This window comes from Macaca thibetana, chromosome 5, assembly GCF_024542745.1.
Source record: "Macaca thibetana thibetana isolate TM-01 chromosome 5, ASM2454274v1, whole genome shotgun sequence".
Lineage (NCBI taxonomy): Eukaryota > Metazoa > Chordata > Mammalia > Primates > Cercopithecidae > Macaca > Macaca thibetana.
This window is the reverse complement of record NC_065582.1, coordinates 37,144,551-37,164,549: the sequence shown is the minus strand read 5'-3', so window position 1 is coordinate 37,164,549 and position 19,999 is coordinate 37,144,551. Positions and strand designations below refer to the sequence as shown.

Below are 19,999 nucleotides of genomic sequence, written 5' to 3'. Positions count from 1 at the left end.
AGAGAGCAAGTGGCTGCATGGCCCCACCGCTGTGGGCATGGATTTATCTTTATTATCTGGGTTCCCCACAGGCTTCAGGGTGAGCAAAAGCTAGCCTGCATGCAGATGAAGGAAAACTTTTAAAAGCCATTACAAAAGTGCTCCAGATGCACCAAATGTGAAGCTCCTGTAATCAGTATTAAAACAGAGCAAAAAGCTTTCTGTGGCCTCATCTTCCCTGCTCCATGGCTATTACCTCTGCTCCAGCCACCATGGCAACAGAAAAACATCTGGGAGGACACACAAAGAGCGGAGCATTAAACCAGGAGGGAGACCAATTACTTGTCCTCAGCAATCAGGCTCTGCCCGCTCCACTCCACCGGCCTACATCTATTTGCGAATAGCCACCTATTCCCTTTGCAACCAGGAGGCAAATGCAGCTCTTACAAAGCTCCATCTCAACCCCCCTTTCCATTTTCCCTCCAACAACCCTTCCATTTCATCTCCTCCGACCCACTTTGTCCTCCTCCTTCAGTTCCTATGTGACCCCCACTTAGCCTGACAGTACCCTCCTCTCAGATCCTCTCCTTTGTGCATTTGATAGTGGGGTTGTCTGGTGGAGGCTAGGGGAGGGCAGGAGCTACAGGAGCCTCTGTCTTCCTTATCTTGTTTCCATGCTGAGCAGTGAGCAAGAGAAAGAGTCTCTTTCCAGAAGATTTACTGAGCAAGCCAGGCATCATGTAGCCACAGCCTGTTTAAAGTGGTAGTTTATTGCCAGCTGTTTCCCCTGCAGCTCTTTCAGAGAGACCTCGCACATCAAGACACTGCAGATTTAATGCCAGGAGGTCTAGGAAGAATGATAGCAGAACATCACATTACTATACCATGTTTCCCTTTCCCTGGACATGAAATGGACAAGCCCAAAGGAAAAAGTAATTTCCAATCAGATGAAGTGTTCTAAAAGTTTTGGCCAAGTCCTCTCCCAGTGTCGATAATAAAGACTTATTTCCTGGTATAGTATAACAGACCAGGCTCTATCCATGTGGGGTAAGAAACAGTATGTCTGCTTCTGACTTTCCCAGGGGACGTAGTGTGCAGGTATCCATGCCCTCCTGTAAAGCATTTCTGTGGGAGCTTTCCAAGCAACATACTGCTCTGACCTTCCATGATAATTGTATTTTACCTGAAAAAAATCACATTTTGCTAAAGTAAACATTCTGCTTTTATGAACTTTGAGCATTCAGTTTTTCTGAAATGGTATCCCTCTGTTTAGCAGCTAGTGATCATGTCTGTATTAAAGCATTGGCTGATAAGAGAAAAAAATTCAAATAAAACTATCAAAAACTTTCGTGATAAGCCAATTGTTTTGAAATTCTAAGTTTTCTCTGTTGTATTTTTTAAAGTTAGGCATATTTAAGGTAAAAACAATGTACCAATTCATAGTAAGGATAATGTACAAATTTGGCTTTCCCTCTGAGAGTAGATGTTCTTTAAAAAACATTCTAACAGTCTTTAATTAAGTCACTTATTCAACAAACAAACAAACAGCTAGTGTGTGTTGGGCTAGGCATTGAGTTAGGTAAAGGGATGATAATAAGCTAGCACTTAGCACTTATGCCAGGTTCTGACTTTTTCTAAGTGATTTGCCTATATAAACCATTTAATTCTCACAACTCTATGAGGTAGGTATTGAATTTGCGCATTTTACAGATGAAGAAACTTAATCAGAGAGTCACAGTGCCAGGAAGTGCAAGCCAACCAAGCAGTGTATGTGGTTTGAGTCTGGACTGTCAACCTCAATGCCACACTGTCACACAACACAAATAAGACCAGTTCTTGGTTCTCTTGGGCCTTAACGACAACATAACCCAGAAAGAAAAGAAGAAAGATAAGAAAAGAAAAAAGGAAAGAAGGAAGGAAGGAAGGAAGGAAGGAAGGAAGGAAGGAAGCAAGGAAGGAAGCAAGGAAGGAGGGAAGCTAGTCACCAACTTATGACAATGTGAATACTGTGAACAGAGTGTGAACAAAGTATTCTGAGAGCACAGAAGAGGTGGTAATTAATTTTGCCTAGGGAGGATTATTCAAGGCTTCCTAAAAACTGGACCCTAGCAATGAGGTGTGGTGGCTCACACCTGTAATCCCAGTGCTTTGGGAGGCTGAGGTGGGAGGATCACTTGAGCCTAGGAGTTTGAGGCTTGCCCGAGCAACATTGCAAGATGCTGTCTCTACAAAACATTTTTTTAAAATATAAAAAATAACCCAGGCATGGTTGTACAGGCCTGTAGTACCAGCTACTCTGTAGGCTGAGGTGGGAGGATCGCTTGAGCCCAAGAGTTTGAGGCTGCAGTGAGCTAGGATCGTGCCACTGCATTCCAGCCTGGGCGACAGAGCAAGGCCCTGTCTCTTAAGCAAAACAAAAACAGACCTGGGCCCTAAAAAATGGGATGGCAGTTTGCCAAGCAGACAAGAAGAAAATTCCAGACGGAAGAAATGGTATCAACCAGGCATGGAGGCACCCTGAAAGTCAAGTCATGTTTTGGGAACAGCAAATACTTCAAGTTACAGTGGAGGATACATGGGCCATGTCTGAGGTTGAGGCTGGCTCTCACTTGTAAATGGCTTTTGAACCATGGGACTTTCCCAATGAAATTCAATGAAAAATCAATTCCTGGATTTGGAGCCTAAGAGTCCCACCATGTGAGCGGATACCTCTGACATCCCCCCAACCCTTGACTCCATTAGGTAAAACCAGCCATGGTTTGGGGAAGGAAATCATGACTTTCCCTGAATTCTAAAAAATTTAAAAAGCTCTGTTTGCTTTTTTTTCTTAAGCTTAGAAAGAAGCCTCCATATGACTATGTTATTAGGAAGTCCTGAAATTTCAAGCAGTAGAGAAACATGTGTATTTCCTACTTCCTTGGAATCTATTATGTCAGCCTCTGCCATGAAAGGAAATACTCTTTGGGGCTTCTTTCCCAGCTCACATTTGCCTCAGCTGCTGGCATTGAAAGGTTCCTGTGGCACAGGGACAGTGAGGGAGGCATGTGGGACAAAGGCATAGCCCCAAAGCCAGAGGTGCCCTGTAGTGGGAGTGAGGGACATAAAGTGAGTTTGGTATACATGTATGACTATGTATTGTATTAGAGATGTTCCTATCCTTTGAGTAACTTTTTGGAAAGACTATAAAGGCTTCAACTTAAAAATCAAATCTGAGCCAAGCATGGTGGCTCACACCTGTAATCCCAGCACTGTGGGAGGCCGAGGTGGGCGGATCATGAGGTCAGGAGATCGAGACCATCCTGGCTAACACGGTGAAACCCCGTCTCTACTAAAAATGCAAAAAATTAGCCAGGCGAGGTGGCGGGCGCCTGTACTCCCAGCTACTCAGGAGGCTGAGGCAGGAGAATGGCGTGAACCTGGAAGGCGGAGCTTGCAGTAAGCTGAGATGGCGCCACTGCACTCCAGCCTGGGCAACAGAACAAGACTCTGTCTCAAAAAAAAAAAAAAATAGAATCGAGTAATTTTTACTACCACAAGCCAAAAGTACCCAAGTCTGCTTTGGACCTAGAACTACCCTGACCCCTAGCACGTGATGCTTCTTAAATCAGAACTGAATACTCTCAAAGTGGGTCTCTGACTGAGGGAATTTCTAATTGGTTTTCAGATTGATGTTACTAATCTTTAGACAGTTGAAGAATTTGGTTATAAAAGTTAGCATAGCTTCAATGGGAACAAGAACAATGCTTCCTCCAGGACTTTTCAGGATCAAATTGGGATGTGGGGTGGCGGAGAAAATAAAATCTGTGACAGAAATATAGATGAAAGAATGCTCTTCTTGTAGTGATGACCCCAGGGCCTCTAACCTTCCCATCCCTAACCCTAATCTGACCCACTCCTTGATCAGCCTTTCTCTTTCCCCAGTGATGGGAAATGTTATACTGGCTTATTGGCCAAAATTATACGGGATCTTCATCTGGAGATGGCAGCAGCAGAAAAGCATCCCCCAGAAATATGCAGGTTCAGGTCCACACCACTGCGATAAAGTGAGTATTGCAATAAAGCAAGTCACATTAATTTTTTAGTTTCCAAATGCATAAAAAGTTATGTTTTTCCTACAGTGTAGTCTATTAAGTGTGCAACAACATTGTATCTACAGCGAGAATGTATATACCTTAATTTAAAATACTTTATTGCTAAAAAAATGCTAATGATGGTCTGAGCCTTCCGCAAGTTGTAATGATTTTTCTGGTGGATGGTCCTGCCTTGATGTTGATGGCTACTGACTGCTCAGGGTGGCAGCTGCTGATGGTTGGGAAGGCTGTGGCAATGCCTTAAAGTAAGATCACAGTGAAATGTGTCACATTGATTGACTCTCTTCCACAAAGATTTCTCTGTAGCATATGATGCTGTTTGATAGCATTTTACCCGCAATAGAATTCACGATTGGAGACGATTCTCACAAAACCTGCCGCTGCTCTACCAACTATGTTTATGTAATATTCTAAATCCTCTGTTGTCATTTCAACAATGTTCATGGCATCTTCACCAGGAGTAGATTCCATCTCAAAAACAACAACAACAAAAAAAACCCATTTTATTTGTTAATTCAGAAGAAGCAATTTCTCAGCCACTTAATGTTTTATCATGAGATGGCAGTAATTCCATGGCATCTTCAGGCTTCACTTCTTATCCTAGTTTTCTTGCTATTTCTACCACATCTGCAGTGACCCCTCCACTCAAGTCTTGAACCCTTCAAAGTCATCCATGGGTCTTGGAATCAACTTCTTCCAAAATCCTATTGATGCTGATATTTTGACCTCCTCCTATGAATCGGAAATGTTCTTAATGGCATCTAGAATGGTGAATTCTTCCAGAAGATTCCTTCCCAAATTTATCAGAGGACTCACCACCTATGGCAGCTATGGCCTTACAAAATGTATGTCTTAAACAATAAGACTTGAAATTCAAAATGACTCCTTAATCCATGGGCTGCAGAATGGATGTTGTATCAGCAGGCATGAAAACATTAGTCTCCTTGTACATCTCCATCAGGGCTCTTGGGTGACCAGGTGCATTGTCAATGAGCAGTAATAGTTTTAGTGAAATCTTGTATTCTGAGCAATAGGTCTTAATGATGGGCTTAAAATATTCAGTAAACCATGCAATAAACAAATGTGCTAACATCCAGGCTTGGTTGTTCCACTTACAGAGCACAGGCAGAGCAGATTTAGCATAATTCTTAAGAGCTGTCATATTTTCAGAATGGTAAATAAGAATCGGCTTTAACTTAAAGTCACCAACTACAGTAGCTTCTAACAAGTGAACCAGCATATCTTTTGAAGCTTTGAAGTCAGGCAGTGACTTCTCCTCTCTAGCTATTAAAGTCTTAGATGGCTTTTTTTTTTTTTTAAAGTAGAGACAGGGTTTCACCATGTTGGCCAGGCTGGTCTCAAACTCCTGACCTCAAATGATCTGCCTCAGCCTCCCACAGTGCTGAGATTACAGGCATGAGCCACCATGCCCAGTCAGATGGCATCTTCTTCCAATAGAGGAGTGTTTCATCTACATTGAAAATCTATGGTTGAGCGTAGCCACCTTCATCAATGATTTGAACTAGGTCTTCTGGATAACTTGCTGCAGCTCCTACATCAGTCCTTGCTGCTTCATCTTGCACTGTTATGTTATAGAAATGGCTTTTTCCCTTAAACCTCATGAACCACCCTCTGCCAGCTTCCAATTCTTCTTCTGCAGCTTCCTCACCTCTCTCAGCCTTTGTAGAATTAAAGAGAATTAAGGCCTTGCTCTGAATTAGGCTTAGGCTTAAGAGAATGCAGTGACTGGTTTGATCTTCTACCCAGACCACTGAAACTTTCTCTGTATCAACAATAATACTGCTTTGCTTTCCTATCATTGTATGTTCACTGAGTAGCACTTTTAATTTCCTTCAAGAACTTGTTCTTTGCATTTACAACTTGGCTAAATGCTTGGCACAAGAGGCCTGGTTTTCAGCCTATCTCAGCTTTCAACCCGCCTTCCTCACAAGGTGTAATCATTTCTAGCTTTTCACTTAAAATGAGAGATATGTGACTCTTCCTTTCATTTGAACACTTAGATGCCATTGTAGGGATATGAATTGGCCTAATTTCAATATTGTTCTGCATCAGGGAATAGAGAGGCCTGAAGACAGGGAGAGAGATGGGGAATGGCCTGTCGGTGAAGTAGTCAGAATACACACAATGTTTATCCATTAAGTTCACTGTCTGCCGTGAGCATGGTTTCAGGCACCCCAAAACAATTACAACAGTAGTATCAAAGATCACTGATCACGGATCACCATAACAGGCATAGTAATATTGAGAACATTTGAAATATTGTGAGAATTATCAAAATGTAATGCAGAGACACAAAGTAAACATGTGCTGTTGAAAAAATGATACCAATAGACTGGTTCGATGCAATGGTTGCCACTTCAATTTGTTTAAAAACAAAAAAAAAAGCAATACCTGTAAAGTGCAATAAAGCAAAGTGCAACTAAACAAAGCATGCCTGTATTTTAAAATTCCATTAAACTTTTTTTAAAGAAAGGAATATGCATATATTCACTTCTGGAAAATTTCATTGAAACGTATTATTTATTACTATTGTAAGTAGTCCTTGTTGCTTAATTTTAAAACGTCTCTACTCCTTCTCCAATCCCACCCCCAGCTGCAGGCAGGTTTTAGGATAATACTCACATGTCTGTAAAGCACTCTGAGATCCTTGGCTAGAAGGTTCTGTATCAAAGCAAAGAATATTTTGTTTTATTGATTTTTCACTAACACATGAAGCAATTTTCTGGAAATGGGAAAACACCAAATATTTACCTTGTTTAGTTCTTTTTCTTTTATAGTATGTTGCAAGGAATACCACAGATAAAAGTAAGAGGACCAATAAAATCAAAGGGATCAACACCATCAGTATAAACTGTAACTGATTTTCATCCGGAGCAATGTCGGTAGAATTTATATTTGCAGTTAATGTTTCTGTGGCGGTCACTGCAGCAAATATGCTTGGAGGAGTCACTTCATTTGGCCTTTCAGATTCCTCAGTTGTATCTCCTGAGTGTTCTAATTCCTCAAAATTACCTGTGGGAACAGATACAAAATTGAGATTGCCATGGAGACAAAGTTAGTATGTTATATTGTCAATGATTTTAAAATTATTCCTAGATACATTCTGTGATAAACTTGACCCATTATACCTGGGCTCCAAGCTAAGTGTGACACAGAGCATTGATTTAACATAAATGAAGCTCAAGCTGGGAGTGTATTGAACATGGAATCAGAGCTCAGAGAATAACCTTCCACAAAGGTAGGCAGTTTTGCATTGACCAGACATTTCAGATGCGCTTAAGCAAAGGGCATTAGGAAGCTGCCCCATGTTAAGGGTGATGTTCCAAGCCAAGTTATGTGATATTACAGGACGTCTCCTGTAGGGTATGATAATATTTTAATAAAATGTCTGAATAAATTTAAGTTCACATTTACTAAAAGTTAAGTACATGCCATACAGCACTTTTAGATGTAAACAAATGCACTCTGTGTCCTAATTTTTTTTTTTTTTTGAGGCAGAGTCTTGCTCCATTGCCCCGGCTGGAGTGCAGTGGCATGATCTCAGCTCACTGCAACTTTCACCTCCTGGGTTCAAGCGATTCTCGTGTCTCAGCCTCCAGAGTAGCTGGGATTACAGGCACGTGCCACCATACCCAGCTAATTTTTGTATTTTTAGTAGAGACAGGGTTTCACCATGTTGGCCAGGCTGGTCTCAAATTCCATGCCTCAAGTGATCCACCTGCCGCAGTCTACCAAAGTGCTAGAATTGCAGGTGTGTCTTTACTAAAAATACAAAAATTAGCTGGGCATGGTGGCACATGCCTGTAATCCCAGCTACTTGGGAGGCTGAGGCAAGAGAATCGCTTGAACTCAGGAAGCAGAGGTTGCAGTCAGCCGAGATCGTGCCATTGCACTTCAGCCTGGGCAACAGGAGCAAAACTCCGTCTCAAAAAAAAAAGAAAAAGAAAAGGAAAATAAAAACCATCAGGATGGGAAAGGACTACTGACTTGATGACTATCTGAAAAACTTTTCCTTACCTGTCTAAGCAGTAGTCATGGTAAGGTAAGCTGAAGGTCTTTTTCCTAATATCATGTAATGTTGCCTACCTTTCAGAAGGGGCCAACTGAAGAAAATACCTTGTAAGTTATCAAATGAGATAATTTATAAGAAATTATAAGAATTTATAAGAAAGTTCTTCTAAGGTGAAAGGAACTATGCAAATAGAGAAGTCAGCTGCTTTAAACCACACTCTGTGGTGTAGGTTAGGCAATTACTGCATAGAATGATCGAACTGGACAATGCAGAGCCAATTCAATAGTTCATCTATCTTCATAATCCCGTAACAATGGAGTCCTCTGATTTTGGTTGAAACAAAAATGTTTGGTCACGCTATGAATTGAATGTTTGTATTCCCCTCTAGTTCATATATTGAAGCCCTAATCCGCAATGTGATGGATTAGGGCTAAGAGGTGAGGCCTTTGAGAGGTCATTAGGTTTAGGTGAGGTTATGAGAGTGGGGCCCCTGTGATGGGATTATTGCTCCTACGAGAAGATAGGAAAACCAGAGTTCTCTCTCCTTGCCATGTGTGGATACGGAAAGAAGGTGGCGACTGCAGGCCAGGAAGAGAGTTCTCACCAAATACTGAATCTTCTAGCACCTTTGATCTTGAACTTCCCAGCCTCCAGAACTGCGAGAAATAAATGTCTGTTGTTTAAGTCCCGCAGTTTGTGGTATTTTGTTATGGCATCTGAGCTAAGACAATAAGAATCTAATTGTGTTGATTGTATGAATAAATACTTCAGTCTCCCACAGCAGGGAATTCATTTGATAATCCCTTTAGTAAATGCAACCCCAAACCATCAGAATCAATTACAAACTGCAGAGTAAACTCACTGGCGTTTCTCACGTGTATATGCCAAAGGCAGGATTGAAAAAATAACTACCAAGTTTTGAAGAGAGGAGGGGCTTCAAGATGGCTAACTAGATGCATCTGGCACTCATCTCCTTCACAAAAAATAACAAAAGTAGTGAGTAGACAAGCTACATTTTGAATTGATCATTTAAGAGAGAACACTGGAATTCAACAGAGTAGTGACAGAAAACACTTAAAGCAAGGAAGGAGAGGGAAATAAGACATCCTTCTTGGCTGACAACGGTTGGGAGCCAGGAGAAGCTCCCCAATGTGGGGAAAGGGTAAGTGGTCCATATTTCCACTGCAGATTCCTGCAGCCTAGCCATGGGAGAGCCCCTCAACTATCACAGGCCCTGAGACTAACATTGAGAGCTGCCTGTAGACTGCGCAATGGCATTTCTCCAGAGAGGGATCTTACGCAGAGTCTCACACACCCCTGAGCCCTAGTGGCTGCAGCACAGTGCCACTGTGAAGGCCCAGCCCCCACCAGACTGTATCCTGCCCTAGGGCCCAACAGCCCCTGCATCTCCATGTCTCTGGAGCCCCTGCCTGCAGCCACCACTGCTGCTGGCTGCTGCTGCCAGGGTCAAGGTAGGAGCCACTGGCAGCACCCCTCCCCCGATCCCCGGCCAGCAGAGGGGCACTCACACATGTTTATGCGCCTCAAGGACAAACTCCACTGTTCGCAGCTAATTGCTGCTATAAATTGCTGCTGCTGGGGCCAAAGCATGAGCAAAGCATGCCCCTGCCCCAGCTGGCTGCCTATGGTTGCTCCCACCGAAAGCAATCCCATCCTCCACAGTAGTGGACAGCAGTGTAGTCACTGCTGCCTTCACCTGAGCTTTCCATCAGCAGCCTGGGGATTGCTTCACTGCTGCCTTTTATAGCCAGATACTGCATGCACCACCAGAGAGTCAAAGAACAGGTCTGCACAGGCCTGCTCTCTACCAGTGCAGTACTTGAGCGTGCCACTTGGGGCCTGGTGATTGCCCAGCCCAGTTCAGTCCATCACCACTGACACAACAGCATTCCTCCCAGAGGCCTGAGGTTGGGACTACCCATTCTGCTGCCACCATCATAGTTGGCATCCACCCTCATGTACCAGCTACAGGCCTGGGGACTGGCCTGCCCAGTCCATTGCAACCACTGCCAACACCAGCACAGGTATTTGGGACCCAGAGTGTTGTCCTGCCAACACCCACACCAATCTGCCTACCTGCCTGGTTAACTGCTACCATTTCTAGCACCCAAACAAGACACCTGGAGGCCAAAGAACCAGCCTGCCTGGACACACTAACACCAGTGCCAGTGTATGCTGCCTTGGGACCCAGGGACAGATATGTCCAACCCACCTCTGTCACCACTGGGGCCCGAAGGTTGGCCCATCTGGTATCCTAGTCCCCAGCAAAACTTCACCACAGCCTCCACTAACAACCATATCCTAAGCTGCTGGGGAAGCCACAGATACTACTGACACTGGTTCCAGCAGAATAAATCATATGGAGACTACACTAATGTATATACCCAGAATCAAAGCCAAAGCACTCTACCTAACGAACATCATAGAAACACCTTACTTTCATAGGGGAGAACTTTTTCCTCCCCTATGAAAGTAAATTCAGAGGCCGGGAGCAGTGGCTCATGCCTATAATCTCAGCACTTTGGAAGGCTGAGGCAAGCAGATCACCTGAGGTCAAGAGTTCGAGACCAACCTGACCAACTAAAAATACAAAATTAGCCAGGCGTGGTGGTGCATGCCTGCAATCCCAGCTACTTGGGAGGCTGAGGCAGGAGAATCGCTTGAACCTGGGAGGTGGAGGTTGCAGTGAACCAAGATCACGCCATTGCACTCCAGCCATGAGAAGATACAGAAAAACAATACACAAATTAGAAAACAATTCAGGGTATGAATGAGAGAAGTTCACCAAAGAGATAGAGATAATAAAAAAGAGCCAAACAGATTCTGGATCTGAAGAATTCATAAAATAAAATACACTTGAAAGCTTCAACAATAGACTAAATCAAGCAGAAGGAAGAATCTCAGAATTTGAAGACAGGTCTTTTGAAATAACCTAGTCAGATAAAAATAAAGAAAAAAGAATGCAAAAAGCCTATGTGACATATGGGATACCATAAAGCAAGAAGGCAAAGAGAAAATGAGTGTTAGAAAGCCTATTAAATGAAACAAGGCCAGATGCAGTGGCTCATGCCTCTAATCACAGCACTTTGGGAGGCCGAGGAGGGAAGACTGCTTGAGCTCATGAGTTCAAGGCCAGCCTGGGCAACATGGCAAAATCCCATCTCTACTAAAAATACAAAAATTAGCTGGGTGTCGTGGCATGCTCCTGTAATCCCAGCTACTCAGGAGGCTAAGGCAGGAGAATCGTCTGAGCCCCGGAGGCAGAGGTTGCAGTGAGCTGAGATTGTGCCACTGTACTTCAGCCTTAGCAACAAAGCCAGATCCTGCCTTAAAAAAAAAAAAAAAAAGAAAAAGAAGACCTATTTAATGAAACAATAGATGAAACTCCCCAAGTCTAGCAAGAGATTTAGACATCCAGATACAGGAAGCCCAGAGTTCTCCAAATAGATACAATTCAACAAAAGACTTCTCCACAGCACATTACAGTCAAATTGTCAAACATCAAAGACAAAGGAAGAATCTAAAATTAGCAAGAGAAAAGCATGTAGTCACCTATAAAGGAACCCCTGTCAGACTAACAGTTAATTTCTCCACAGAAATCTTATAGGCCAGGAGAGAATGGGATGATATATTCAAAGGACTGAAAGAAAAAAAAACAACAAAAACGTTGTCATCCAAGGATTCTATACCCAGCAAAGTTATCCTTCAAAAACAAAGGAAAAACAAAGTCTTTCCCAGACATAAAAAAGCTGAGGGAATTCATTACCACTAGACTGGCCCTAAAAGAAATGCTTAAGGGAGTCCACTGAGAAGCAAAAGTACAATATCTATCATCATGAAAACACGTGAAAATACAAAACCCACTGGTAGAGCAAACACACACACACAAGGAAAAGACTAAAATGTTACCACTACAGAAAACCACCAAACCATAATAAAGACAAATAAGAGAGAAAGAAAGGAACAGTGGATAGACAAAACAATCATAAATCAATTAATAAAATGAGAGGAAGGAGCCCTGATATATAAATAATAATCTTAACTGTCAATGGATTAAACTGTTCACTTAAAAGATACAGGCTGGCTGAATGGATTTAAAAAACACACAGACACAACACAACTACATGCTGCCTACAAAAAACTCATCTCGCCTATAAAGATACACATAGACTGAAAGTAAAGGGATGGGAAAAGATATTCCATACAAACAGAAGCCAAAAGCAAGCATGAGTAGCTATACTTATGTCAAATAAAACAGACTTCAAGTCAAAAACGGAAGAAATAGACAAAAAGGTCATTATATAATAATAAAGTGATACATTCAGCAAGAGAATATAGCAATTCTAAACATATATGCACCTAACATTGGGAGCACCCAGATATATAAAGCAAATATTATTAGATCTAAAGGGATAGGTAGAGTCTAATACAAGAGTTGAGAAATAGAACACCCACTCTCAGCATTAAACAGATCATCTAGATAATAAAAAACAATAACAAAGGAACATTGGATTTAAATGGCACCTTACACCAAATGGACCTAAAAGAACATTTACAGAACATTTCATCAAACAGTGCCAGAATATACATTCTTCTCATCAACACATGGAACATTTTCCAGGATAAACAATGTTAGAACACAAAACAAGCTCAACACATTTTTAAAAATTGATATCATATCAAATATCTTCTCAGACCACAATGGAATAAAACTACAAGTCAATAACAAGAAGAACTTTAGAGACTGTACAAGTACATGGAAATTAAATAGGAAATTTTTTAAAAAGGCTTGAAACAAATAAAAATGGAAACACACCATACTAAAACCTATGGTATATAGCAAAAGCAGTGCTCAGAGGTAAGTTTATAGTAACTACCTACATCAAAGAAGTAGAAAGATTTTAAGTAGACAATCTAGTGATGCATCTCAAGGAACTAGAAAAGCAAGAGCAAATCAAATCCAAAATTAGTAGAAGGAAAGAAATAATAAAGATCAGAGAGAACTAAATGAAATAGACTAAAAACAAACAAACAAAAAATAAACAATACTATGATGAGCTATTATCTCATTGAATGGTTATTTTTGGGCACAGTGGCTTATACCTATAATCTCAGCATTTTTGGAGGTCAAGGCAGGAGGATCACCTGAGGTCAGGAGTTTGAGACCAGCCTGGACAGCTAAAAATACAAAATTTTTAGCTCTACTAAAAATATAAAAACTAGCTGGGCATGGCGGCACACGTCTGTAGTTCCAGCTACTTGGGAGGCTGAGGCAGGAGGATCACTTCAACCCAGGAGCTAGAGGTTGCAGTGAACTGAGATCACACCACTGCACTCCAGCCTGGGTGACACAGCAAGATTCCATCTCAAAAGAAAAGAAAATAAAAGGTTATTGTTGAAAAGGCAGAAGCAGTAGATGCTGGCAAGAATGCAGAGATAAGGGAACTCTTACACACTGTTGGTGGGAATGTAAATTAGTACAGCCACTATGGAAAACAGTATGGCAATTTCTCAAAAAACTAACAATAGAACTACCACACAATCCGCAATCTCACTACAGGTTATTTATCCAAAGGAAAATAAATTAGTATATCAAAGGAATAATTGCACTCGCATGTTCATTGCAGCACTATTCACAATAGCCAAGATATGAAACCAACCGAAGTATCTATCAGCAGATGAATGGATAAAGAAAATGTGGTATATATACACAATGGAATACTATTCAGCCATAAAAAAGAATGAAATCATGTCTTACGCTGAAACATAGATAGAGCTGGAGGTCATTATTTTAAGTAAAATAAGACAGGCACAGAAAGACAAATACCTTATGTTCTTGCTCATATGTGGTAGCTTAAAAAGTTGATCTTATGAAGGTAGAGAGTAGAATTATAAATACCAGAGGCTGGGAAGGGTGTGTGGGTAAGAGCAGGGGAAGAAGAGAGGGTAGTTAATGGGTAGAAACATACAGTTAGATAGACAGTGTAAGTTATAATGCTCAATAGTAGAGTAGGATGACTGTAGTTAACAATAATATATTTTATATTTCAAAGTAGCTAGAAGATGGGACTTGAAATGTTCTCAGCACACAGAAATGATAAATACTCAAAGTGATGGCTACCCCAAATACACTGACTTGATCATTATAGATTCTATCCATGTAACAAAAAATACACATGTGCCTTATAAGTATGTAAAATATTATGTATCAGTAAAAATCTACCACTTATTGATCTCTGCCTTCTGAGTTAAGCGACTTTGTCCTACATTTACAGTAGTCCCCCATTATCCAAGGGCAACATGTTTCAAGGCCCCAGAAGATGCCTGAAATTATGGGTAGAACTGAACCCCACATACACTGTGTTTTTTTCTAAACACACCTATGATAAAGCTTAGTTTTGTAAATTAGGCCCAGTAAGCAATGAACAATAACTAGTAATAAAATAGAACAATTACTACAATATACTATAATAAAAGTATGTGCATGTGATCTCGCTCTCAAAATATCTTATTGTACTATACTATTTTTAGCCACGGTTGACCATGGGTAACTGAAATCATGAAAAACAAAACTGTGGATAAGGGGGGACTACTCTATATGTCTTTAAAATTGGGTGAGTCAATAATGTATTTACATATATGTTAAAGCCTTTGATATGTCATGTATCAACCTGGACTAGTAAACGACATTTGTCTTCCAGAAAACCTCCTCATTAAAATGATTCTGCCTGGAGAACTACTGCAGCCAGATCAAACAGCATCTTTCACTGGTGACCTCAGCCAGTGAAGACTGGTACATATGGGTAGGATGAGGTTGGGTGTGGGGTGGGGAATGGGGTTGGTGGTTGGTGCAGCTGGTGGTGATAATCCTTATACCTAGAGGTCAGTGAACCTTCCTTGAGTATCCAGACCCCGTCCCCCCTCACTTTACTTCCTTTGGTTACTTCTATGAATACTGTAGCTGCTGCTAATATTTCAGCACCTTTTTTTGAGAATTTACTAAGAACCAATCTCTGTGCTCTGCCTGGTACCCCGATTATCTCATTTTGTCCTCACCATTTGTTCAGATAGACACTAGGGCAAAGAGGCTACACAACTTGCCCAAGATCACAGAGCTCACATGGAGGAGTGATGATTTGAAACCAGGGGGCCAATGGCAGAACCAGAGCTTATAACCCCACACTGTGTTGTCCCTCCCTCAGGGAGGAATGCGATGCTTGCAAATCATAAAGTTTGGCGTAAAGTGGTGAATGAGAGGGAGCCTCCTGCTCCCATTCCTCCACCTATCCTAGGAGGTGGCTGTCTGGCACAAGGCAGGACAGAGGAAAGGGTTCCCAGAAACCTCGGCTTTACTGGGGCCCTTGCTAAGGCTCCTCAGCTCCGATGCGCTCCCAGCCAAGCTGCCCAGAAGGACAGGGTCTTTTCAGTGCCTCTCTGAGGAAGGTGAACGAAGTCCCCAGAAGAACGCTTTGCACTCTTAGTCACCATTTGACCCGTGGCCCCGGGAAGAGAGAAAATAGGAAAGGAAACAAGCTAACAAGAATAATGGGGACATCTAGACAATCGAGAATAAAAGAGAAATGGAGAGAAGCATACCAGATGGTCCTGGCCTGTGTACATTTACTTTTCAGCATGAGACAATGCTGTTCACAGGTGGCCCTTGGTGGTGGAAGGTGGAGTTAAAGAGGCTGAAAGTTCTCTCTGCAATGCCCCCCTCCCACATGCCCTCATGTATGTTTCCTGCATTAAGCATCATTTGCTCTCAGATTCTCTAGTGGCTATTTAAATAAATGAGAATCAAGGGATTGTTCTTGTTCTCTCTCCTCTCTCTCTTTCTATCTCTCTCTCTCTCTCTCTCTCTCTCTCTCTCTCTCTCTCTTTCTCTCCCCAACTCTAAGATAGCTTCAAAATAATAAATAACAATAACTGGGATGTATTGAATGCTAGCTACTAGGATAAACATGTGCTATCTAATTCGATCTTCACAACTTTATTGTCCACATTTTACAGATGAAGAAATTGAATCTTGAATGTCTTGCCCTGGGGTGCAATCCTGTCATTTACATTGTTAATTTCTATTGGGTTTTGAAGGTGCATTTCCTCAAGCATAGGTGACAAATAACAGATGAGGGTCTGGACATAGCTCTGCCACTTCGTACTTACAGAATTTGGACAATTTACTTTTCCCTTAATGACTTAATGCTCTAATCTGTACAACTAAGGAGTGATCCCCAAGGTCCCACCTATTTCCACATCTCTGTTGATTCCAAAGTGTCTACCTTGTTTTTAAGTAAAGTTTTTGAATAGGTAATCTGCACATGGTGCTTAGTTCAGAAAGGAAGCTTCACTACCACCGTTTCCCCAAGCTACTCAGTTTCCTTCCCCAGAAGTAACCACCGTTTCTGCTCCTTTGAGAGAAACTCTATGCATATACAAGTATAAGTGTTGTTTCCTGTTTTCTGTTTTTAACACTAATGGTAGCACAATTTATATACTTTCTGCCCCTTGCTTTTCTCACTTAAAATTTTACCTTGAAGATCATTCCACAACTGTATAGAGAGCTTTTTTCCCCCATTATTTGAATGTATTATAATCTATTCCTATTGATAGAGATTTAGGTTCTGTTGTGTTTCCAACAATACTGCAATAAACCTCTCTGTTCATCCTTCAGTTTGCACGCAGGCAAGCACATTCTACAGTGTGTCTAAAAATGGGGAGAGCATGAGAGGGTGTTAGGTGCAGGGTAAGGGGGCACAGCATCAAACTACTCTTGGTGGTCTGACCTGAAAAATTCTCTAAGACAACCCTAGTACTCCAGTTTTCACATAATGAGAATTGGCAGAAACTAAGGGAAGAACCGAGTGTGCAGGGAGTCTGGGATGTCAAAGGGAGGAAAGTTGAAAACACGGGGGACCAGTTCCAAGAGTCTGTGCAGGGAGGAATCAGATGTCATCAGAAGGGGGACTGGCAAACAAAGATGAGCCATAGAATCAGATCAGCAGCCAGGAGCAGGTTGCCAAGGTGACAAGGGTAAGAGTTAGGTAGAAAATCAGAAGTGTACAATGACAAGGTGTAAAACAGAGGCGGTGCCAAAGGCCATACAAGTATGGATGCAGAGGGCAGCTTGAGGGATTTTCCCCAAAAACATGAGAGGTGTCCCTCCCATGGCCTATGGGTTAATAGCCACTCTTAATCCAGTGCACATGAGGCCCTCTAAAACCACTGTACAGCCTCACACACCCCTTGTGGGGCTACAGCCTTTTTAAAGAAACACTCACTAAGGCCCATAATCATCCACGGAGATTTCCTGCGGGCGGCATCCTGGGCTTCTTGGGTGAAAGTGACCTTTTACAACCTTGGGAGTCCAGCCACCGTGAAGGAAGGCAGAACTCTCTTTCAGGACATAAGTCTGGAGATGAACCCTCCAGAACATGCAGGGTACTTCCTGTGCTGTGCTCCAGGACTCCAAGGACGTAACCATGGCATCGCGGAAGGAAGACAGGATTTGAATTCAGAATAGCTGGGCTTGAGACTGGCTGCTGCCCTCTGCACCCTTGGGGCCTGGGAAGAATTCCCTCCCTCTCTAATTCTCCATTTCCTAAAAGTCAAAAAAGTAGGCCTTCTGCTCTGTCTAGCCCATAGCGTTTGCATGAAAGTAAATGAAATAAGAACTGTGAAAATGCTTTAGGAGCCATAAAGCACCACACACAGGCCCCGTATTTGTGTCCTTGTTATTTTCTTCATCCATCGCCTGTTCTCTTTCCCCCATCTCTGTACTTGCCTGTTTCTCTGCTGTTCCCCAGAAGGTTAATCTGCCTGGTATAACTTCCTCATTTTACTGCTGCTTTACTTCCTTATCTAAATTTGGGCATATTTCAGGGTAAAAGAGGTGGGGCTACAGGTAAAACTAGCAAAGCTGCAGAAGACAGTGATAGGACATAGGGTGAGAGGGCAAAGAGAGAGGCATTAACAAGCAAAAGAATAGAAGAGAAGAAATAAGGAAGACAACAGGTTAGAAGCAGAAAGGTGTGTGAAGATCAGTCTTGCGTGGCTTCACGCCCTGCATGGGCGTGATCACGGGGTATGAGGGCCGAGGCTGGTGGCCTCATAAGCTGCAGATTTGGCAGAAGTCCCTCCTGTTAGGTGGCCAAGTCACAGTCATCTCAAGTGACCCCAACACAAACTCTCTCAGGAAGTCTCCCTCCATTTCACCATTTATCTTTCTCTGTGCTCAGATAATGTAGCATTTTAAAGAGATAATGGAAGTGGTCAGTCATGGGAATGATGAAACTAAGCTGCAATACTTCACTTTATTGTTAATCCAAATATCTTAAGATCACTCGATAATGAACTGCACAGTGTACAGAGTCACTTACAAATACTGACCATATTCACGCAAACACATCTGGGACTCATCTTTCACACATCTGGTGAGGATGTCTGGGGAAATCCTTATAAGTGGGAAGAAATGTTTGAGGTAACGCCTGGCAGCCCCAACAGCTGGGCAGCACAACATCCCCATTATCCCTGCTCAGGGCATCATCACTAAATGGAAATGACTCTGCTTCTCAGGGAAGCAAACTAGCTAACTTCTCTTTTTCTGAAAGTGAAACAAATGTGCAACCAACACGTATGTGCGCTATTTACAATAGCAGAGACATGGAACCAACCCAAATGCCCATCAGTGATAGACTGGATAAAGAAAATGTGGTACATATACACCATGGAATACTATGCAACCATAAAAAGGAATGAGATCATGCCCTTTGCAGGGACATGGATGAAGCTGGAAGCCATCATTCTCAGCAAACTAACACAGGAACAGAAAACCAGACCCCAAATGTTCTCACTCATAAGTGGGAGTTGAACAATGAGAACACATGGACACATGGAGGGGAACATCACACACTGGGGCCTGTCAGGGGTTGGGGTGCAAGGGGAGGGAGAGCATTAGGACAAATACCTAATGTATGCGGGGCTTAAAACCTATATGATGGGTTGATAGGTGCAGCAAACCGCCATGGCACACATATACCTATGTAACAAACCTGCACACTGGAACTTAAAGTAAAAATTTTTTAAAAAGCTTAATTAACACAGAAATATGTTTTAAAAAAGTGCAACCAAGCTCTAGCTTTTAAAGTTAGAAGAAGAAGAAAGTATTATAAACTGACTGAAAGACTGTCACACTAATAATACAATGTGAAATAAAACAATGACAAGAGAATGCTACTAAACTCAGGATGTCATGAAGTATGTTGGACCACAGTCAGATGCCCCATTCTTTCATTTGTCAATTATGTGAACTCCATGCACCAATTATTTAAACAATGTTATAGTTAAGATGGTGAAATGAAAGAATACATGTCAGATGTCAAGGCTTCAAACTCTTCCCTGCTTTGTGGAGTAACTGACAAGTTTGAATTTCAGGATGATCAAGAAACAAACCCAAAAGCCTGACTCCTTTTCGTTCTCTCCTGTACCTCGGTATACAATGAAGAGCCTGATTAGCGTTAGAAGGAGGAGAGAAAAACAAACCAAGAAATCTTCCAGTGGTTCTCAGCCTCGTCTGCACATAGAATCACTGAGGCATCTTCCAATAACCTGATGCCCACACCATACTGCAAACTTATTACATCAACATACCTGAGGGTACAGCTTCTAGGGAGGCCGAAGCAGGAGGATCACTTGAGTCCAGTCCAAGGCTGTGTGAGCTATGATCACACCACTGCACTCTAGCCTGGGTAACAGAGCAAGACCCTGTTCTAAATATCAATCAATCAAAATATTTAGGGGTAGAACCCAGGCCTCAATAATTTTTACAGTTTTCCTTGTGGCTCCAGGATGCAGCTGAAGTTGAGACTCACTTCTCCAG

The 19,999-nt window shown here is 42.1% G+C and overlaps 2 protein-coding genes across 2 annotated transcripts in view; both read right to left on the bottom strand.

Annotated features, from left to right (window-relative positions):
* The window catches only part of LOC126954972 (peptidyl-prolyl cis-trans isomerase FKBP1A), a 1,061,339-nt gene that overhangs the window by 644,069 nt on the left and 397,271 nt on the right, over positions 1 to 19,999 (bottom strand). The window lies entirely within an intron of this gene.
* The window catches only part of TMEM154 (transmembrane protein 154), a 54,163-nt gene that overhangs the window by 19,860 nt on the left and 14,304 nt on the right, over positions 1 to 19,999 (bottom strand). Inside the window, exons 2-3 of the mRNA XM_050791078.1 lie at positions 6,843 to 7,103; positions 6,714 to 6,752 (exon numbers count right to left, since the gene is read on the bottom strand). Of these exons, the coding sequence (XP_050647035.1) occupies positions 6,714 to 6,752; positions 6,843 to 7,103 (300 nt within the window). The remainder of the gene's footprint in view (positions 1 to 6,713; positions 6,753 to 6,842; positions 7,104 to 19,999) is intronic.